Here is a 20,038-nt window from a genome sequence, read left to right as displayed (position 1 = left end):
GGTTGGCGCAGGATAGAGCAGGGTTTAGGGCTGTTGTGCATAGGGTCGCTATGAGTCGAAAATGACTCGACGGCACATAACAACAACAGTCCTTCTTGACAAAATGCCCAAAATATATGAGGCGATGTTTTACCACTTTTGCCTCTAAGCATCACTCTTGCTAGTTGTACTTTTTCCAGGACTAATTTGTTTGCTCTCATGGCACTCCCTGGTGATTCAGTAATCTTCTCTGACACCACACAGTTTAAAAGCACTAATTGTACCTCAGTCATCCTTATTCATTGTTCAACTCTCAGATTTTATAGGAAGGAATTGAAAATATCATGGCAAAAATGTTAGTTTGCACAAATTCCTGGGTCTGCAACCAGCAGTGATGGAATTCAAAGCCCAGGCTTTTCCCAGAGCTTCAGATTGTCTCTGTTTGTCACCCATAACATTTGCTTTGTAAAAGACGGAATGTAGCGTATTATGTCTATTTTGATAAGATTTAACGACAATAGCAGTTTTTGTATTCTGACTCATTAAAATGGAACTTAGTATCCATTTCTACTAAGGAAAGCAATTTGCACATCTCAGAAATTAAACCAAAACGTTTAATGGCCATCAAATAGATTCTGACTCATAGTGACATGTAGGACAGAGCAGATCTACCCGCTAGGGTTTCCAAGGCTGTCAGTCTTTACAGGAGCAGAGTGCCATACCTTTGCATGGTGAGTTCACAGCTGACTTTTTTGGGTTAACAATCAAGAGCTTTAACGACCATGCTACCAGGGCTCCTGCTTAGAAATTAGGGGGCGGAAAAAACCACTACAAACCGCTGTTCATAATTGAACATACTAGCACTCTATTTGGGTGATGATTATTGTTCTTGATGCTTTTTCTGATATCATTAACCTTTTAATTCATATTTCTTGTTAAATGCTATTATCTTGGAAAGTCTTTCCTTCCCTCTGCGCTTAAAAGAGGGTGTAGTTCATAGAGTTGCCCTGGTAATCCAGGAGCTGAGCACCTCTGGTGGTTCCAGTCACCAGCAGCTGTGAAGGAGAAAGGTGGGCAGTCTCCTCTTATAGCCTTGGAAATCAGATGGGGGGTTACTATGAGTCAGAACCAACCCAACAGCACTGAGTTTTGGAGTGAGGGTTTAAAGAGCCCTTCAAGCATAGTCTCCTTCCTCTACAGATTGTTCTTCATAGCCCATTTCAATGTCTGTCATGGTGACATTGATTTGTTTCTTTGTATGCCTAATGTCCCATTCCTCCTCCCTACTAGAATATAAAGTAAAAACGGTCAAGACTCTGTTTACTTCACTGTTACATCCTCAGTATCTAGAACAGTGCTTGCTACAGAGAAAGTGCTAAATAAATGTTGGGCCAACACAGGAATGAATGGGTAGCTTGGACTATAGGACCCATGATCATCTGCATGACTGAGGAGCTTCAGGTCCCTTCAGGAAGAAGTTAAAAGACTCTGACATGGCTCTTTTTCCTTTGCTTACATTCTAGGAGATACTTAATTCCAAGGAATCTCTGCTCTGCTCTGTTCTGCTCTGCTGCCAGATGCCTTCTTTTGCTTTATCAGACCAAGGAGATAACCTGGAAGACTGTGTTTTAAGTTTTTCAGACCTGGACTTTAAAACCACAAGTCTTATCAATCCCAGTAGCCTTCTCAAAGCAGAGTTAGATGGCAGTACAAAGAAGAAATACTCCTTTGCAAAGAAAAAGGTAAAATTACTATTGATGGCTCAGGACCGTGTATATAAACTTAAATGTGGATACATCTAGAAATGGCTCATCAAACTTGGTCTCTAAGGAGTAGCTAGTGACTAGCCATGTTCAAGGTAAGGTCTAGTCAGTGACATTTACTAATTATGTTAATTCAGTGGCAGTCAAAGGAGGATCATGGGCAAGATGTGGCCCTTGAATGGGTATCCTTGAACTAACTGGTACAGTTCTGAAAGAGAAAATACTAGAAAACTTTATTCATGAGCACAGCAGGTAAACAGAAGATCAGTTTCCATCCAAGGAGATTATCAAACTTAAAGTTATTCTTAAATCCTGCTGATTAACAATGTAGAACTTCTGCTCTAACCCAGTTGATAGGATACCATTGGTTGAGAAAAAGAAGAGAGTATCCCAGCATGCCTCAGGAATACTGAGTGCAGTTGGAGCTGGGTTTTAATGGGATTATGTTGATGCTTCTCTTTGCCATTTAGCTTTTTATTTCCCCCCAGAGATTATCTTTTCTTTATTGACATGGAACGAATATACCTTTGTAGGAGTGGCCAGTAGGTTGGAAATACTGATTGTCTTTCTGAAAAAGGTTCTCCGCTGTTAAAGGGGCGGGAGGATTTCAGTTAAGAATTATATAAGACATAAATAGCTGTCATGATACGGTTTAACATTTATCTAATTCTTTATGATTTGTATTTCCAAATGAAGACTCAGCACAAAGATTAAATAACTTTCTAAAAAGTTCTGTGTCCTTGCTCAGTCATACAAATAGTAAATGGCAAAGTCCGTATTTAAGATCCTTTTAAGGGAGAAAATAAAGATGAGTTTTTATAAGGGTTCGGAAAATGGAAAAATAGCATTTAGTAGGAGGAAACCAGAGTATCTCATGTCAGAAGTGACTTCTGAGATTCCTGTGAAAGTTTCAAAGCAGTTTGGTAAAGAGAAGCTAAAGGAGGGCATTCTTTGTACAGGAAACAGCACATGTGAAGACAGGTAAATGTAAACAGTGAGGAATCTAGGCAGCTGTGGGAACAGAGACTTGGGGTCAGAGGAGGAGAGCTAATATTGATGTTATAGTGCTCCCCCTTTCTCCAGTAATGATATGAATGCTGCTCAAAGCACAGGGTCAGACTGTGTGGATATTCCAGTGAAGAAAGCAAATCCTACACAGTTGAACTAGATTCTTCTCCCTACAAAGGACCTTAGGAAGAATAAGCTTCTATTCTGAGTATAAAATTGTGATGCTGGGAATTATTTAACTTCCATAAAATAAAGTTAAGTTTTAACTTCCCTGGTGGTGCAGAGTCACCTCCAGTCACCTGCTATGCACCTGAGAGCTAGAAAGTGGACTAAGGATGACAGGAGAATAGATGCATTTGAATTGTGGTGTGTTACAGAAGAGCACTGACTATCCCATGGACTATCAAAAGAACAATCAGATATGTCTTAGGTAAAGTACAGCCAAGAGTGTTCCTTGAAGGCAAAGATGGCAAAGCTTTGTCTAACATATTTTGGACATGTAGTTAGGAGAAGCTATTCCTTGGAAAGGGACATCATGCTTGAAAAGGCGGAGGACCAGCAAAGAAGAGAAAGACCCTCAACGAGATGCATTGATAGTGTCTGTAGTAATGGATTCAAATGTGTTAGGGGTTTAAGGATGATACAGGATAGAATAGGTGTTCAGATCTGTTATTCAGAAGGTCATTATGAGCTGTACTTTACTCAGTGGCACTTAACAACAAGTGGTGAAGAGTTGTACTTCCCACTTCGGTATACAGTTCATATCCACCAGCTGCTATGTGGAAGAAAGATGAGCTGTCTCTTGCCATGTGATTTATTGCCTCTGAAAACCTGCTGGAGGGTCAGCTACAAGTACAAGTTGACAGGACATAATAACAACATAACAGTAATCTCTTCAAAAGCTATATAGTAAGAGAATTGTTCTTCTCTCAGGGAATCCTATAAAACAGAAGGATTTTCACTGAGCCTGTCATTAGCTTTGCTTATTATATTATTATACCTGTGCTTATTTATCAATGGCATTATTTGCAATTTAATTGTAGGCCTTTGCCCTTTTTGTCAAAACCAAGCAAGTTCCAGCATCTCCTTTTGAATGTAAAGAAAAACAGTGGAAATGTTGTCAACAGCTCTTCAGGGACCAGACCAGCATCCATAGACATGTGGCAACACAACATGCTGTTGAAATTTGTCACCAGACTGCTTCTGTTTTAAAGCAGCTGGCCATGACATTGAGCTCCTCAGAGTGTCTTAAATCTGCAGACAGAAGGAACCTTCTAGAAGAGTACCTCCCTCACGACCACGAAGTATCTTCTTGGCTCCCTGATATAAGCTGCTTTAGTCCTGAAGAGCTGATAGGGTAAGATTTTCATTCTGTATTTTGGTTTGATTTTAAATCTTTCAAGGTCCATTTACTTTCTGCTTTTATTCTTATTAAAACCATGCATTTTCATTAATGAAAGAGAGTTTGAATGAAAAAAAAAATGTTTTTTTGAGATAGTAGGATTTTAATACAGTTAGTAAGACATATGTTCACCAAGGGGTCTCTAGTAGTAGGAGTAATGAGATGAAGCCCATTTCTTCAGATTCACACTGTTAAGTAGACCATTACCAGGGCAACACACAGTAGAAGTGAGTATCAGCCTCCTGCTAAGTCTCGGAGGTAGAAAACCAAGATGGCATATACTTAATCAAGAGAAAGGCACACATAATGCTGCAAAAATTCTTGTCCAAGACTTCATGAGTTTTATTCATAATAATCAAAACCAGAAAATAACTGTAATAATGCCCATCAACAGAAGAAAGAATAAAATGTGTGACCCAAGAATACTGGACAGTATAAAACCTAGAACTTCTTATTCACAGGCATAAGTTTGGGTGGATCTCGAAGAAAGGAGCTAGACAAAGAATATGTAGTCTCTGACTCAATTTACATGAAGTTCCAGAACAGGCAAAACTCATCTGTGATGATAGCAGAATAGTGTTTGCTTCTGGTGAGGGTGTGGGATTGACTGGAAATGTGAAAGGGGGACTTTTTGAGGTGATGGAAATATTCCTGGTTGTGTTATAGGGGCAAGTGAGTATTATACTAAAAAAAACCCAAACTGACTCCCACTCTTAGTGACCCTGTAAGGCTGAATAGAACTGCTCCATCGGGTTTCCAAGGCTGTGAGTCTTTTTGAAAGCAGACTACTTTCTCCCTCAGGGCAACTGGTAGGTTTCAACCTCTGACTTTTCAGTTAGCAGGCAAATGAGTAACCCATTGCACCACTAAGACTTCCTTAGTGAGTTAAGTTAGATGTATGCATGTGTCAATATGCACATAAGGTCTGTGCATTTCACTTGTATATTATGCCTCAGTTAATTTTTGAAATGAATAAATGATACAGATTGAAAGTAAGGGAGAAAAACCTTTGTATGATAGATCTTGCCATCTCTTTAAAGTCAGATGATTCCAGATACCTAACCCAGACATAAGCATCACTTCTCAGGGCTTATTGAGGAATGTAGAATTCCACGCAGTGCATTCTTCAGATAGCAGAGAAATGCAGCTTCCTTTTTAAAGTACCTAAGTATCTTCTTTGTGTTAACTTTTCTTTGAACTAGAGTTTTAAACAACTTTATATTTTGTGGCTTCTTAAAGGGTAATGACCTTGACAAGCATTTCCAGTGGTTTAATATAATTAATATGATCTTAAGTAGGATGCTTAAATTTAAACATTTGCTCTTTACTTCGGACATTATTTTCTCTCCCCTAGTGCTAGATGTCAACCTTCTGTATTAACTATATCTATATAATATAGCAACCCAAAATTTAAAGCTTAAAACAGCAGACATTATTTCACATAGTTTCTATGGATGAGGCTCCAGGAGCAGCTTAGCTGGGTAGTTTTGGTTCAGGGTTCACAAGGCTGCAGTTACCTCAATTCTCAGAAACAAATAGCAGCTGTTTCCACAAGTTGCCTGGGTGTACTTTATGAACTGGAATTCTGAGACCAGTTATTCAAATGCTTTTTCTCTTTTCAGTGGCCAGGACAACGATGAAGGGGAGGTGCTGCTTTATTACTGCTACTGTGACCTGGAGAATCCTCACTGGATCTGTGCCTGGCAGACAGCTCTCTGTCGGCATCTGCACCTCACAGGCAAGGTAACCCATCTGCTCTCAGCTCATCCTTTGCCAGGCACATTTTACTTACCAAATTTGGATTCCAGCGGCAAGATTCATTGAGGATGGCACAAGATAGGACAGGGTTCATATCTGTTGTTTATAGAGTCACTGTGAGTCAAACTTGACAGCACCTGATTACAAAAACAACATACTCATTAAGGGATTCTCTGTTGGCATCTTAGGAATTAGGGAGAATACACAACAACGGGGCATTATTTTTTCTGAAAGAGCTAGGCAATAAATATTTTAAGTTTTTCAGGCCACTTGGTTTCTGTTGCACATACTCAAAACTGCCATTTTAATATGAAATATGTTGGTTCAACATAAGAAAAGCAGTTAATGTAATTCATCACATTAACAAAGCAAAGAACAAGAACCACATGATCCTATCAATTGATGCAGAAAAGGCCTTTGACAAAATCCAGCACCCTTTCCTTATTAAAACACTCAACAAAATAGGATTAGAGGGAAATTTCTTCAACATAGTAAATAGTATTTACGCAAACCTGAAAGCCAACATTGTTCTCAATGGAGAGAGGTTAAAGGCATTCCCTTTAAGAACAGGATCTAGGCAAGGATGCCCACTATCACCTCTCTTATTCAATACTGTATTAGCGAAGTCTTAGCAATAGCAATAAGACAAGAGAAGGAAATAAGAGGTACCCAGATTGATAAAGAGGACGTAAAATTATCTCTCAATGCAAATGATATGATAGTACACTTAGAAAACCCTAAAGACTCAACAAGAAAACTATTGGACATAGTTGACCAATTCAGCAAAATAGCAGGATACAAGATCAGCATACAAAAATCGGTTGGATTTCTTTACAGTGACAAAGAGAATAGAGAGCTGGAGCTAAGAAAAACAGTACCCTTCACAATAGCTAATCACAGGATTAAATATTTGCGAGTAAATCTAATGAGAAGCACAAAGGATCTATTCAAAGAAAATTACAGAACATTATGGCAAGAAACAAAACAGACCTGGAAAAGTGGAAGAATATCCCTTGCTCATGGATAGGAAGACTCAATATTGTGAAAATGGCAATGCTACCAAAGGCAATTTACACATTCAATGCAATCCAAACACAAATACCTATCCCATTCTTCAACGAGATGGAAAAGGCAATCTCCAGTTTTATTTGGAATGGAAAGAAGCCTGAATAAGCAAAGCACTCCTTAAAAATAGAAAAAAGGTAGGAGCATCTCACTCCCTGATTTCAAATCCTACTACACTGCTATGGTAGTTAAGACATGGTATTGGTACAATGACAGGCACATAGATCAATGGAATAGAATTGAGAACCCAGAAATCTGCCCATCTACCTATGGTCAACTGATTTTTGACAAGGAGATGAAATCATTTAAGTGGGGAAACGACAGCCTTTTTAACAAATGGTGTTGGCAAAATTGGAAAAGTATCTGCAAAAGACTCAAGCAAGATCCACACCTCACTCCATACACAAAAATCAACTCTAGATGGATCATGGACCTAGGACTAAAACCAAGGACTACAAACTTCATTAAAGAAAAGCTTGGAAGAACTTTAGTAGTCCTAATCCACAACATAAATAGTCTTCCAAGCATCCTGAAAAATCTACAACTAGAAGATAAAATTGTTGAATGGGACCGTCTAAGAATCAAATCCCTATGCACATCCAAAAACTTCTCCAACAGGGTAAAAAGGAAAGCCACAGACTGGGAAGAAGTATTTGGTAATGACACGTCAGATAAGGGACTTATATCTAGAATTTATAAAATACTTGAGTACCACAAGAAGATAAACAATCCAACTGAAAAATGGGCACAGAATATGAACAGATACTTCACCAAAGAAGACATTCAGATGGCCAAAAAGCACATGAAGAAATGTTCAAAATCCCTAGCTCTGAGAGAGATGCAAATCAAAACAACTATATCATTTCACCCCAGTCAGAATAGCAAAATTTAACAGAACAGCAAACAACAAATGCTGGCGAGGTTGTGGAGAAACTAGAACCCTTATTCACTATTGGTGGGAGTGTAAAATGGTGCAACCACTGTGGAAGGCTGTGTGGCACTTTCTCAAAAAGTTGCAAATAGAGATACCATTTGACCCAGCAATTCCACTACTGGGAATATACCCCAAAGAGACCATAACTGCCACCCAAGCAAATATATGCACACCCCTGTTTTTCACAGCTTTGTTCACAATAGCAAGGACTTGGAAACAACCTACATGCCTATCAACAAACGAATGGATAGAGAAGCTCTGGTGTATTCACACAATGGAATACTGTGCTGCATTGAAAAAATGAACTCATGAAATATTCAAAATATGTGACCCTGGAAGACATAATGCTGAGTGAAATATCCCAGTCACAAAAGGGCAAATACTGCATGGTGCCACTGTTGAAGGCTGCATAGTGGGGGGAGGAATTGTAAAACAATGAAAGAATTTTTTCTTTACTTTTCAAAGAGAAGACTCTACTGGGGGGGGGAGCAGGGAGAAAAGTTTAACAATGAATGAATGGAAATCCAAAGTCTCTAAATTTTTATTGAAATCTATGAAAAGATAGGCATAGTTTGTCAACATCTGGCATAAATAAATGGTCATGATATATTAATGATGAAAGCATTTTATAAAATTATACATATAAATGTGATTCCAGCTTGTTCTTACTTTTCCTAGAGTATGTCAAGGCCTTTTACTATCTTAGAGCATATGCTGTTCTCTTTCAGTCTTCCCCTAAATCTTCATATGGCCTATGCCTCACTTTAGATCTTTGCTCAGAACTTCCTCAGAACTCTAATCTGGTGTTATTCTGTCTAAAGAGGGTAAAACAGCACATGGTGGCACAGGGCCATGAACATCTCTCTGAAAGGGCCAGAGAGAGTAAGACTAGCATAGCCCTTCATTGCCTCAGCGTAGAAATCAGGTAAAGAGCCTGTAGCCCAGCCCCATGGTGCCTTTAGAGCCACAGCAGCAGCAAGAGGTTCGTTCATTTATTGCTGACTCAGTTATGGTACCAACAATGGGGTTTATTAGCGAAGTGAGTGGGGGAGGCAAAGAATATCTCACAGTACAAGTCTAGGGTTCAGCCCAACAGTTCCAAGGCACAATTCCTCAGTAAGTCCAGGCTCCAGTTTCAGTTCAGCAGTCAAATCCAAGTCATCCAGGAAGGTTTGCCTCAGAGCAGTTATAAATCAGCTCCTCTTTCAAATATCTAAATGGTGGCAAGGTATGATCTTAGACTTCTTGCGTTTGTGCTATTCTGTTAAAACTTTTAACTGTGGCCAGCACAAATGCAAGAAGCCTTAAGTCGTACCTTGCCACCATTTGTCCACAGCAGTGCTACATTCTCTCCATCACCAGGGTCTTGCTCACCTCGTCTTTCTTGCCTCAAGTGGAAAGCACTCTTTCTCTTATCCTAGTCTTAGAGCTGCTATTTGCAAGACCATCCTAATTTGCAAGAACATGTGTCTGCAGCTAAGGTGGCTAACTGTAATGGCTGAAAAAAAAGCCTACTTTTAGGCTAATACCACAAGTTCCCTCTCCAATATTCATCCCTTTCTACTTCTACTTCTGCCTTTTTTTTTTGGAAAAAACTATTTTATTGTGGTTTCATTGAAGGTTATAGAGCAGTTTAGGTTCCCACTCAGCAATTAGTACACAGGTTTTTTTCACTACCTTTGGTTACATTTTTCACAGCACATGAACATTCTTATTATCTACAACTATTTGTTCCATTTTTATTAATAAAGTTTGTCCTCTTATATTCACATACTTGTTTTAATTTTGACCATTTAGTTTCTTATAGGTGACTTTTAAAGAAACAGGATACTTGCAAATGAATTTAATGATTGTTTTTGAGCCATTTTTTTTTGTGACAAGGAAAGCTCAGGGGTTTTGGTTTAAGTTTAAAGAGTACCTCAAGGCAGTATTCTGAGAGAGAGTCTTAACCAGTCCAGGATACCTGCTTTGGTCTTGTTTCTGGGAATTTGACATTCTTGACATATTTTCTCTAGCCCTGATGAGAATGATCTATAGATAATGGTAGTTCTGGTCTTAGGATAGATAAGGCTGTGCTTCATGTAGGCTGTTTGTCCTGTAGATTAGTTTGAATCTCTGGTTTTTGTTCTTTTGCTCCAGATACGGGTATCGTCTGTACAAATGCTCCTTAGACAAGTCCTTTGCACAGGGCTTAACAAATAGCAGACTAAATAAATATATGTGGAATGTTTAGTAAAAGAATGAATGCATGTTGATGACTAAGCCTAAAGTGTGCTGTGTATGTGTAAACATATATATGTATAATGATGCCAAAATGTCAGTGATTATCTTTTCCTGATAGAATTATGTGTGGTTTTTCTTTTTAGTTTTCTTTTTCTAAAATATTTAAGTCATAAGTAAATTAGCTGTCCTCTGAGATCTCTGATTCTGACATTATACTGTTTTACACTTAATCTTTTCCATATATGTCCCAGGTTTTTATTTCTTGAAACAATCAGTTGATCATTGGTCTTTTGCACACCCATGCTTTCTAACATATGGTCACAGAAAACACAATTTACCTCCTTTAGTTCCTCCCCAAATCCTGACACTTTTACTTAAAAATTTCCCATGAAGCCACTTTTCTTCTTCACTTCACCACTACCCTCTCCTAGCTGGTACTTGGAAGAGCTTCAGTACCACTCCCTGTCCTTTGGTCTTTGGCTGTCATCTAACCTATTTGTCATGTAATAATCAGAATGGTTCTAAAAGAGAAAGGAGATGATACTGCTCCTTTGTTCAAAATCTAGCATATTATATTCTGTCTAGCATATTCCGAGTGAAGCTACAAACTTAAAACCCTTGCTGTCCTTTTAGCTGCCCTGCAGCCATTCTGCACTCTACGCTCCAGCACCGTGGTCTTTCACTTTCTGACCCCCTCTGTGTTCCTTCCTGTCTTTTGAGTCTTATTCCTGAAGACTTTCTTCAAGGAATTCCCAGTTAACATTTGTCAGTGAGTAAGTTTCTTTTTTTTTTTAAGTATCTGTGACAATGGTAGTCTGTGAAATTCAGTACATTTTTATTAGTATTACTGTCTGTCTGATCATTTCCGCACTCCATTGGGTCACCTTTCTTTGGAATGGGAACAAATCTAGATCACTTCCAGTCAGTTGGCCAGGTGGTTGTCCTCCAGATTTCTTGGTTAGAACATCTGGGGCAGCATCTGTTTATTGAAATATGTCAATTAGCATTTCATCAATTGCTGGGGCTTTGTTTTTTGCCATTTCTTTCAGAATAGTTTGAACTGCTTCCTTCATCACCACAGGCTCTTGAATGACTAGGGATGATAGAAGGAGAACTGATGCCTTTGAACTGTGGTACTGGAGAAGAGTATTGAATATACCATGGACTGCTAGGAGAACAAATAAGTTTGCCCTAGAGATGATGAGTTCAGGCTGCTCCTTGGAGGCAAGGATTCTGAAGCTCCGTCCGAAAATACTTTGAACATGTTGCAGGGAGGGACCAGTCCTTGGGGAAGAACATTGTGCTTGGGAGGGTGGAGGGACAGTGCAAGAGAGGAAGACTCTTGATGAGATGGATGGATTCAGTGAATTGGGTAATGGGGGTAGGTGTGTTAGAGACAATAAGATTGGCACAGGATAGAGCAGAGTTTAGGGCTTTTGTACATAGAGTCTCATATCAACAACAATAACAACTACTATCTGTATCATAGAACTTTTATGCTATAAAAGATGACTGTGCTCACAGTAAATCTAAACATGCAAAAGAAAATCAGTACCTTTTCTGAGTTGGGGTGGCAGATTTCACTTTGGCCCAGACTGCATAAACCATGGCAGTGAGTCTCAGGCACAAGATGGCAGCACCTGCCTAAAGTTTGGGTCCGAATTCCCAGACTTCAACAATATGTCAGATTTACTGTCCTTTTTATAGGAAATTTCATAGAATATTAGCTTCTCAGCAGGGCAAAGGGGGCTCTGGTGGCCTAATCCATAGAGTTATGCTGCCAACCCAAAAGCTGTACCTCTCTGGTGGTTCGAATCCACCAGTGGCTTCGTTTGAGGAAGATGGGCAGGCTCCTCTCAGGTGATTTCCAGCCTTGAAAACCCACTGGATGCCTGTGGTAACCCCATGTGTTACCATGAGAACGGCCCTGTAGGGTTTCCTTGGCTGTAATGTTTACAGAAGCAGAGCGTCAAGTCTGTTTTCCGAGGAGCCTTAAATGAAATTACTTCCCTTTTCAGAGAATGTGTTATGTCGTTCAGTTCTGTACTTCCTCTAGAGAGCTTGTTACCTGAAGAGAAAATTAATTTTTAAACTCAGCCAAAGGATTTTATAAAATTAAAACAACTAACTTTACAGGGCTGCCAGAACATGGCCCCTTAAAGGCAGGTTTTTGACTCAGAATGAAGAATTTCAGAGAATAGAGGTTTTAAGAAATCAGAGACCTCCAGATGTAGACACACATTCATTCATCCATCAGATTGGTGTTGAGCACCCACTGTGTGTCTGGCCCTGTTCCAGGAGCGGGTTTGCATCATTGAACAGACCAAACACACAGCCCTTCTGGAAGTTGCACTCCAGCAGGAGCGTTTTCAGGGGCAAACGTTCCTCCAAACATTAGTGATGTATGTGCATGCAACCCTAGCCTTCATAATTGTTCTATGCATCAAAACTTGGATAATATTTCTTGAGCATTTTTCTCACTATTGGTGCTCTTTTTAGTCCTATTTTTCAAGATTGAGAAATTGGGGTTCAAGGAAGTAAATGAACTTCTCGGGCCTCATGGCAAGTAAGTGGTGGAGCTGGATTTTGATCTAGCTGACCTCTGTGGAGGACTGTTAGGCTCCTTGGATTTAGGCAGAGCTCACATTCACTTGGCCTTTAGATAACTAAAGCTCCATAGCAAAGGGGGTTTCCTGGAAATTTTATTTGTTCATTTTCTTGTTGAGCACACATTACCTGAATACCTCACCCTATATACAATTGTTATTGTTGATTGCCTTAGAGTCGAGCATGACTCATAGCGACCCTATGAATAAAAGTCCTGAAGCCTTTCTATAACTATCAACATTTATCAAAGTTCATTGAGTTTCCGGAGGCATATGGTTTAGGAACCTATACACGGTTAAGTACCATTCTGAAAATACACGTCTTTATTTAGTCCCATTTGTTCTACCCTAGAAAGATAACTAAGCTAAGGATGGGCCCTCTACCCTCTCCTCATCTTTTATCTCAGGTTCGAATTGCTACAGAAGGAATCAATGGGACAGTAGGTGGAAGCACATTGGCCACCAGACTCTATGTGGAAGTCATGCTTTCCTTCCCATTGTTTAAGGATTACCTGTGTAAGGACGATTTTAAGGTAAGAGAAATTGAAGAGAAACTAATTGAGAGCTGGCTGCTTCTGCTCAGTACCTCCCTTCTCTGTGCTAACCAGTACCAGGTGAATACTGTTTCCCCACCGTGTGATGAGGTAGAGCAATAATAGAAGAAGCCTGGGGCCAGGTATCTGGATGGCCCATTTCTTCTACTAAGTCACCATGGGACTTGGCTAGTGGCAAGCTGATGGCTTCCCTGGACCTGTCTTCCTTCTTATAAAATGACGTGCTTATAGCTTACACAATCCCTAACTCTAAAACTAAGGCATGTTTGCTTACTTGAGAGACCTCCTATCTGTTTTAGGGGACCACTACATTGTTAGTAAACTTAAAATTGAAGCCATTACTTCATTACCACATGGGCGCATATAAGGATGTTGCTTTCAAAGCTGAGCTCTTTTGAATGACTTTGTTTATCACAATAGTTGCTAGGGAAAGCCGAATAAATCAAATAACAAATACACAACAGGAAATGCCTTGCTAATGTCAGTGTAAATGGAGACTGGAAAAGAAAGATGTGTTCAGGAACAATGCTGGAGTTCCTCTGTGGCATTTCAGTTTTATGTCAGTGTAAATGGAGACTGGAAAAGAAAGATGTGTTCAGGAACAATGCTGGAGTTCCTCTGTGGCATTTCAGCTTTATAATTAAATGCGTATAGCTATCAAAACACCGTTTCTGTGTCCTGGCAGTAGTAGGTACGTAGTGAATTCAATAGTATTAAATGATCTGAAATATTCTAGGCCTTTGTCCTTTTTTTACCACTTGAGGTTTCTAGAACTGTCACTATCAAAGAGTAAGTTTTGATTCTTTAGTTGGCACTGGCCTTACATTTGGGGATGGGAGATGATGACTTTATTCTTTTGTGTCTCATTGGCTAGACCAGCAAAGGCGGAGCTCACTGTTTTCCAGAATTGCGTGTTGGTGTATTTGAAGAAATCGTGCCCATGGGGATTAGCCCCAATGAGATCTCCTACAAGAAGCCTGGTATGTCTGCCTTTTTAAGAATTGTGCTTTTCTTCATGGGGGCAAAATCGAAAAAAGAGAGGCAAATAAGCAGAGTCGTGGTGAATCTTCTCTTTGAAGTAACTGTGAGGTGGTAAACACTTGGACTCACTGATCGCTTAAATTGATTCTTCTCCTTGGGGCTAAGGTAGTTGAAGACTCTTCCTTTAGGGTGACTGATCTTAGTTATTCTTGTTGATGCCTTCAAGAAGTTTTCTTTTTCCAGAGGTAACAGTTTGGCAATAATGTAATTATTATTTGTAAATAGTTCATCAACAGAATAGAACACACAGGCTTTTTATTATAGAAAACAGGTGGCTTTCAACACCTAAGCAGTTGGTTTCCAATGTTCCCTCACCCTCACCCCTTGGTTACTATAGAGGGTTATTTTGTGGAATTTAGTTTTAAATACTTTTTACTAAGCAAATTTTCAAATGAAATAGTACAGTTCACCTCCTGTCCTGTTAGTCAGTTTCCACTTGTTAGCAGTTACCACTTCATGGCCTTTTTTCATCTATGCCCCTGTTCACCTACTTTTCCTGTTTTGGATTATTTTGAAGGAAATCCCAACATCATATGTTGTTGTTAAGTGCTGTTGAGTATGACTCATTGTGACCCCAGGAACAAAAGACCTGAACCTTGTTCTATAACTATCATTGTTTTGCTATCAACATCATATAATGTCCTAGAAGAGTCTTTTAAAACAGAACTATAACCGAAAAACTTTTAGATTGTCACATCTGAAATATTTTAACAGTAATTCTTTAATATTACCAAATTTCCTTTCAGTATTCAGAGTCCCAGTTTTCATGTTTAAAAACTTCATTTTTATTAGCTCTCAGTTATGACTGCATTATAATTCATTGATATGTCTCTTTTTGACCTCTAAAATCCCCTCCATCTCTTCCTCCTCCCCCCCTCCCCTGGCAGCTTAATTTTTGAAAGAACAGTGTCTTTGACTGCAGTTATTATTTTGTACTGTTAAGGTGGAACCAATCCATAACTGACCCTCCAGAGGGAGTTAATCGCACAGGAGATTTACCCATCCTTCTGCCATGGAGCCAGCTGGTGCATTTGAACCACATGCCTGCAGGAATATAGTGCAGCTTCTTAGCACTCTAGACCACCAGAGCTCCCTTTGAAGTAGTCACTCACAATGTGGATTATAGTGATTCTGCCTCCATCAAGCTGGTTAACTTCTACCTCTGTCTTCTGTATTTCCTATAAATGCTAGTTAGAGTGGCACTACCCAAAAGGAATATAATGTGAGCTACATATGTACTGTTAAATTTCTAGTAGCCACACTTGAAAAAGTAAAATGAAGCAGGTGGAATTAATTTTAATGTGATACTTTAACACAATATAATTTATTATCAATATAAAAATTAGTTGAATTTTTTCCCATACTCAGTCTTTAAAATCCAGTATGTATTTTACCCTTTGATCACACAACTCACTTTGGACTTAGCTGCATCTCAAGTGTGTAGGGTCCATGGAGCAACTGGTACATGTTAGACCATAGAGACTTGAGATTCAAGCTTGATTTTGTTCATTCTTTTGCCTGGAATTTGTTGTGTGCCGTCAAGTTGGAACTGAGTCATAGCTGACCCTCCATAGTTTTCAGAGTTTTTAGAGGCAGTAATTTGTATGGGAGGAGATTTCCCATTTTACTTCTGCGGAGCAGCTGGTGGATTCAAACTGAATACCTCTGGGTTGTCAGTGCCATTCCTTACCACTATACCACCTGAGCTTCTTTGACTTGGAAGTACATAGGCTTATCTAGTTTTTAACATATAAATATTTTTAAAAGACCAAGGATTGAGCCAGAGTGAAATGGGAGTAAGATACAAGCTCTTAGCAGGAGCTGGTATGATTACAGACATCTCTTCCTGTTTGTAACCGCTACAGCATGTTGCTCAGGATGTTGGGGAAGGGCAGGCTCCAGGTGCTGCTTTCACTTGAGCCAGGTTGTTTAAAGAGCCTCTATATATACTTTGGTGCAACCAGGCTTTCTTGAGGCCAGTAGAATAGCAGCTCTAATAGCAGCAGTGGAAAACTGATTGCATCCAAGTAAAGTTTTAGCACATTTTTTTCCATCCTTCTCATTGCACTTCTGGACCTTTCATTTTACTCCCCCTATTGGGTTATCCATTTAATTGTGTGCTGGTAACATACAGAATCCGGTCTCGTCACATTCTGCCCACAATCCCTGGATTAGGCAGTTAGATTCCTCAGCTGTACTGTGACCCCATCTGAGCAGTGTTGTTAGGATTCATCCCTGAGCAGCAGCAGCCTCCTTTGGTGCTCTATGTTCTGTTACGAATGGTGACTGGTTACTAGAACCCTTGCTGGAGAGATGTTGTAGCTCCATACTGCCAAAATTCAGAGAAGTTCCCACCAATCTATGGACATATCTGCACCCACAAACATTTGAGGATGTTTCTGTCCTGGAGAGTTAAAGCAAAGGGGTCCACCAAAGATGGGGATCCCTCTTTTTCATCTTCTTGTATTTTACTTACAGCATTCACCTCAACGCTTTTCATCTTTCACTCAGTTTCTTTCCCTTGTATAGCATTTCTGCTGCCAACTCTCCTACCCTGTTCTCCTTTACTTATGCATACAAAATAGATCATTCCTCTTATCCCTTGATCATCAAACTGGCATTTTTAGTTTGTTTTGTTTTTGTTTTTCTGAACAAAATTCTTTTGGTTTGGTTTACAGGAATCCATTTGTCCCCACATGAATTTCATAAAGAAGTAGGAAAATTTTTATCTCTGGAAAATCAAGAAGAAAGTGATACTATCCTACTGGACTGCAGAAATTTCTATGAAAGTAAAATAGTAAGTATGAAGCAGATTTGAGTTCAGTGCAATGGCAAGTCTCCTTCTCCCCACAGTATGATGCGTTTCTCTAGAGGAAACTGTGCTCTTACCTGTGGGTAAATCACATGGCTGTCCTCCCAGCTACAGAGAAAATCCAAGCCTTTGAACTTGGGATCTGAAACTGAATTCTGAACTTCTTGGCACATACGTACTCTTTGCCTTCTGTGACCCTACCCTTGACATGCGTAGCTGATTAAAGATCTGTAAAGTTTGCTGGGCAGCCTCTGAAGCAGAGTCCTCTGCAGAGTCCTCAGGGGAGTGGACCCATAGTCCATTTAGCCTTGTTGGTAGACTCCAGATCTTGAAGTTGAATGGTCACAGAGTGGAGAACAACCACTGAGAAGTGATTGCTGACCAGGATGGGGGCTGTTTGACATAGGAAGCTTTTTTTCTTCAATGTATGTTTTTCTGATAATTCTCCTGTTCTTTCACTGTAGGGACGATTCCAGGGCTGCTTAGCCCCAAACATCAGGAAGTTCAGTTATTTCCCTAGCTACGTGGACAAAAACCTAGATCTTTTCAAAGAGAAGAGGGTACTGATGTACTGCACTGGGGGCATTCGTTGTGAGCGGGGTTCTGCGTACCTCAAAGCCAAGGTGAGTTATGGAGGTGAGGAAGGCTCCACTGACAGCAGAGCGGAGCTTTTTCTCCACCACCACGCCCTTCTGCACCCTGTACCAGCCAGATTTCTTTTCTTTTTGTTTGGGTACAACAGAGACTGTAAGTATGAAATCTGGGGTTCTTAAATCTCAAGATGTGAAAAGCACTTAACAGTCATAAAGACTCATCAGATGGAAAAAGGAAAGATTAGTTAACGTCTCCCTGCCCCTAATCCTTTTGCTTAATCTTAAGAGCAAATTTAGTGACTTACATATCCCAACAGCTGTCTTCCTATATTTAGGGGACAGCAAACATAGTTGGGCTTCCCAGGATTTAGAGGGTGAGGGCCCTGCCTGCTGTCATCACTCATCCCCCAGTGGGCAAGATCTGGCCAGTTGTTTCCTTAATCCACTTGGTCAGCACTTCCTGTGTGTCCTGCAGGGGGAACCAGGAGCCATCAGATAGGAGAGACAGCAAACTCTCCACTTGGGCATTCCTGTCAGTGCTCTGTGGGGCTTCTCCCTGAGTTCTGCTTGTCACTCAAATGTTCTGTTGTTCTTCACACATAGGGCGTGTGCAAGGAAGTGTTCCAGCTCAAAGGAGGCATCCACAAGTACCTGGAAGAGTTTCCTGATGGTTTTTACAAAGGGAAGTTGTTTGTTTTTGATGAGCGCTATGCTCTTTCCTACAACGACAACATAGTGTCAGGTAGGTCAGCACAGAACTGGACCTGGACTGTTAATCAGACACTCTCCATATTCGCCGTCATAAAGGAAATACATAGGACAGGTGGATCAATACTGATTATTTGACAGATAAAGCAGGGAAAAGAGGTACAGAGTACCAACATTTTACCAACAGAATTGGAGATAGGATGATGAGGAATCAGGCTCAACTTGCCCTGCTTACCTGCTAGGAGCTGGACTAAATCAGGGGTCCTAACCTGGGATCAGTATGTAGAAATCAAGGGTTCTGTGGATTTAGATGGATTTTCACTAACCCCTCACTAAAATGTAGGTTTCCTTTAATTATAAATGCAGGGAGTAGTCACATGCAATGTCCTTTTGACTTTCTTATCAATAGAAATCACACTTTTTCCTATCATATTGCAATTAAGTACATACAACTCAAGGTAGTGTTTATACTCATAATTGCTTCAAAATTTAAAGAATTAGACCTGGCACTTAGTCTTGTTATTTAATGTGTCAACAAAAAAGCTCCCATCTTACTATATCACAAATTTTAAAAATACATTTTATATATGATTTCTTTTCCTTTTTATCCTGTATATTTTACACATAAAAAAAAATGGAGCTCATAGGCTTTGCTGGATTACCATCAAGTCCACGGCATGTTGGAGTGAGTGAACCCCCAGTGTAGATGGTGTGGACATAGGTGTATATGCATTTGGTGATGGGTAGGACCTTCTAAGATGGGAGCTGAATCTAGGGTCAAAGTTAGAAGCAAGAGTGGCCACAGGAAGTGATGATGACAGGAAGCCGGTGACTTGACCCCAGTGCTGAGTCCACACTGAATTGTGTACCAGGTGAGGGTAGTCGGCAGAGGAGGATGAAGATGATCCATGGTAAGGGTGGCTCTTGCCCCTTCCTTATATGCCACAGTGGGGAGGGGAAGTGGCCACAAGCAGTTCTAGTGGCTGTTAGAATTTCTAGAATTCCTAAGATCAGGGACTGAGTGAGCTACCACTCAGACAGGGAATGAGTTTCATTGTCGTCTCCCTTCCTTGTTAGTAGCCTAGGGTCTGTGTCTTAACTAAAGCTCTTTCCGACCGTGTTGGAGCTAAATAGGATACAGATAATAAGTGGTGGCATTGTGTGCTGACCCTCCAGCAGGTTTCAAGGCTGTATATCAATAGCATGGGAGGAGACTGCCCATCTTTCTCCCATGGAGCAGTCGCTAGATTCAAACCACGTGCCTTTCAGTTGGCAGTGCAGAGCTTCCTAGTTACTGAGTAGTTATTGTGTAACATCAGTTTGGAACTGACTCATAGCTGACTCTGTAGCAGGTTTTCAGAGGCAGTAATTGCATGCCCATCTTTCTCCCACAGAGTAGCTGCTGAGTGTGCACTGTGTACCTTTGCATTGGTTGTGTAATTCCTTAGCATTAAGCCACCAGAATGCTCTAGTTATTAAGTAGGAAGAGTGAATTTGACAGATTCTACAGAGACGATATTGGCAGGACTTGATGGATGTGAATATGAAGGGGAAAGAAGTCCTGATTTCATTTAGGTCAGCAAGGAAAGGAG

General features: G+C 40.1%; 1 protein-coding gene across 1 annotated transcript in view; it reads left to right on the top strand.

The window, feature by feature from the left end:
* Positions 1 to 18,584, top strand: part of TSTD2 (thiosulfate sulfurtransferase (rhodanese)-like domain containing 2) — a 24,269-nt gene extending 5,685 nt beyond the window's left edge. Inside the window, exons 2-9 of the mRNA XM_006886962.1 lie at positions 1,503 to 1,721; positions 3,794 to 4,107; positions 5,775 to 5,895; positions 13,146 to 13,271; positions 14,167 to 14,272; positions 17,012 to 17,130; positions 17,610 to 17,768; positions 18,342 to 18,584. Of these exons, the coding sequence (XP_006887024.1) occupies positions 1,557 to 1,721; positions 3,794 to 4,107; positions 5,775 to 5,895; positions 13,146 to 13,271; positions 14,167 to 14,272; positions 17,012 to 17,130; positions 17,610 to 17,768; positions 18,342 to 18,584 (1,353 nt within the window). The 5' untranslated portion in view covers positions 1,503 to 1,556. The remainder of the gene's footprint in view (positions 1 to 1,502; positions 1,722 to 3,793; positions 4,108 to 5,774; positions 5,896 to 13,145; positions 13,272 to 14,166; positions 14,273 to 17,011; positions 17,131 to 17,609; positions 17,769 to 18,341) is intronic.
* The last annotated feature ends 1,454 nt before the right edge of the window (positions 18,585 to 20,038 follow it).

This window comes from Elephantulus edwardii, unplaced genomic scaffold, assembly GCF_000299155.1.
Source record: "Elephantulus edwardii isolate Elephantulus edwardi_28Jun2011 unplaced genomic scaffold, EleEdw1.0 scaffold00052, whole genome shotgun sequence".
Lineage (NCBI taxonomy): Eukaryota > Metazoa > Chordata > Mammalia > Macroscelidea > Macroscelididae > Elephantulus > Elephantulus edwardii.
The sequence above is the reverse complement of the archived record's forward strand: the minus strand, read 5'-3'. Positions and strand labels throughout refer to the sequence as shown.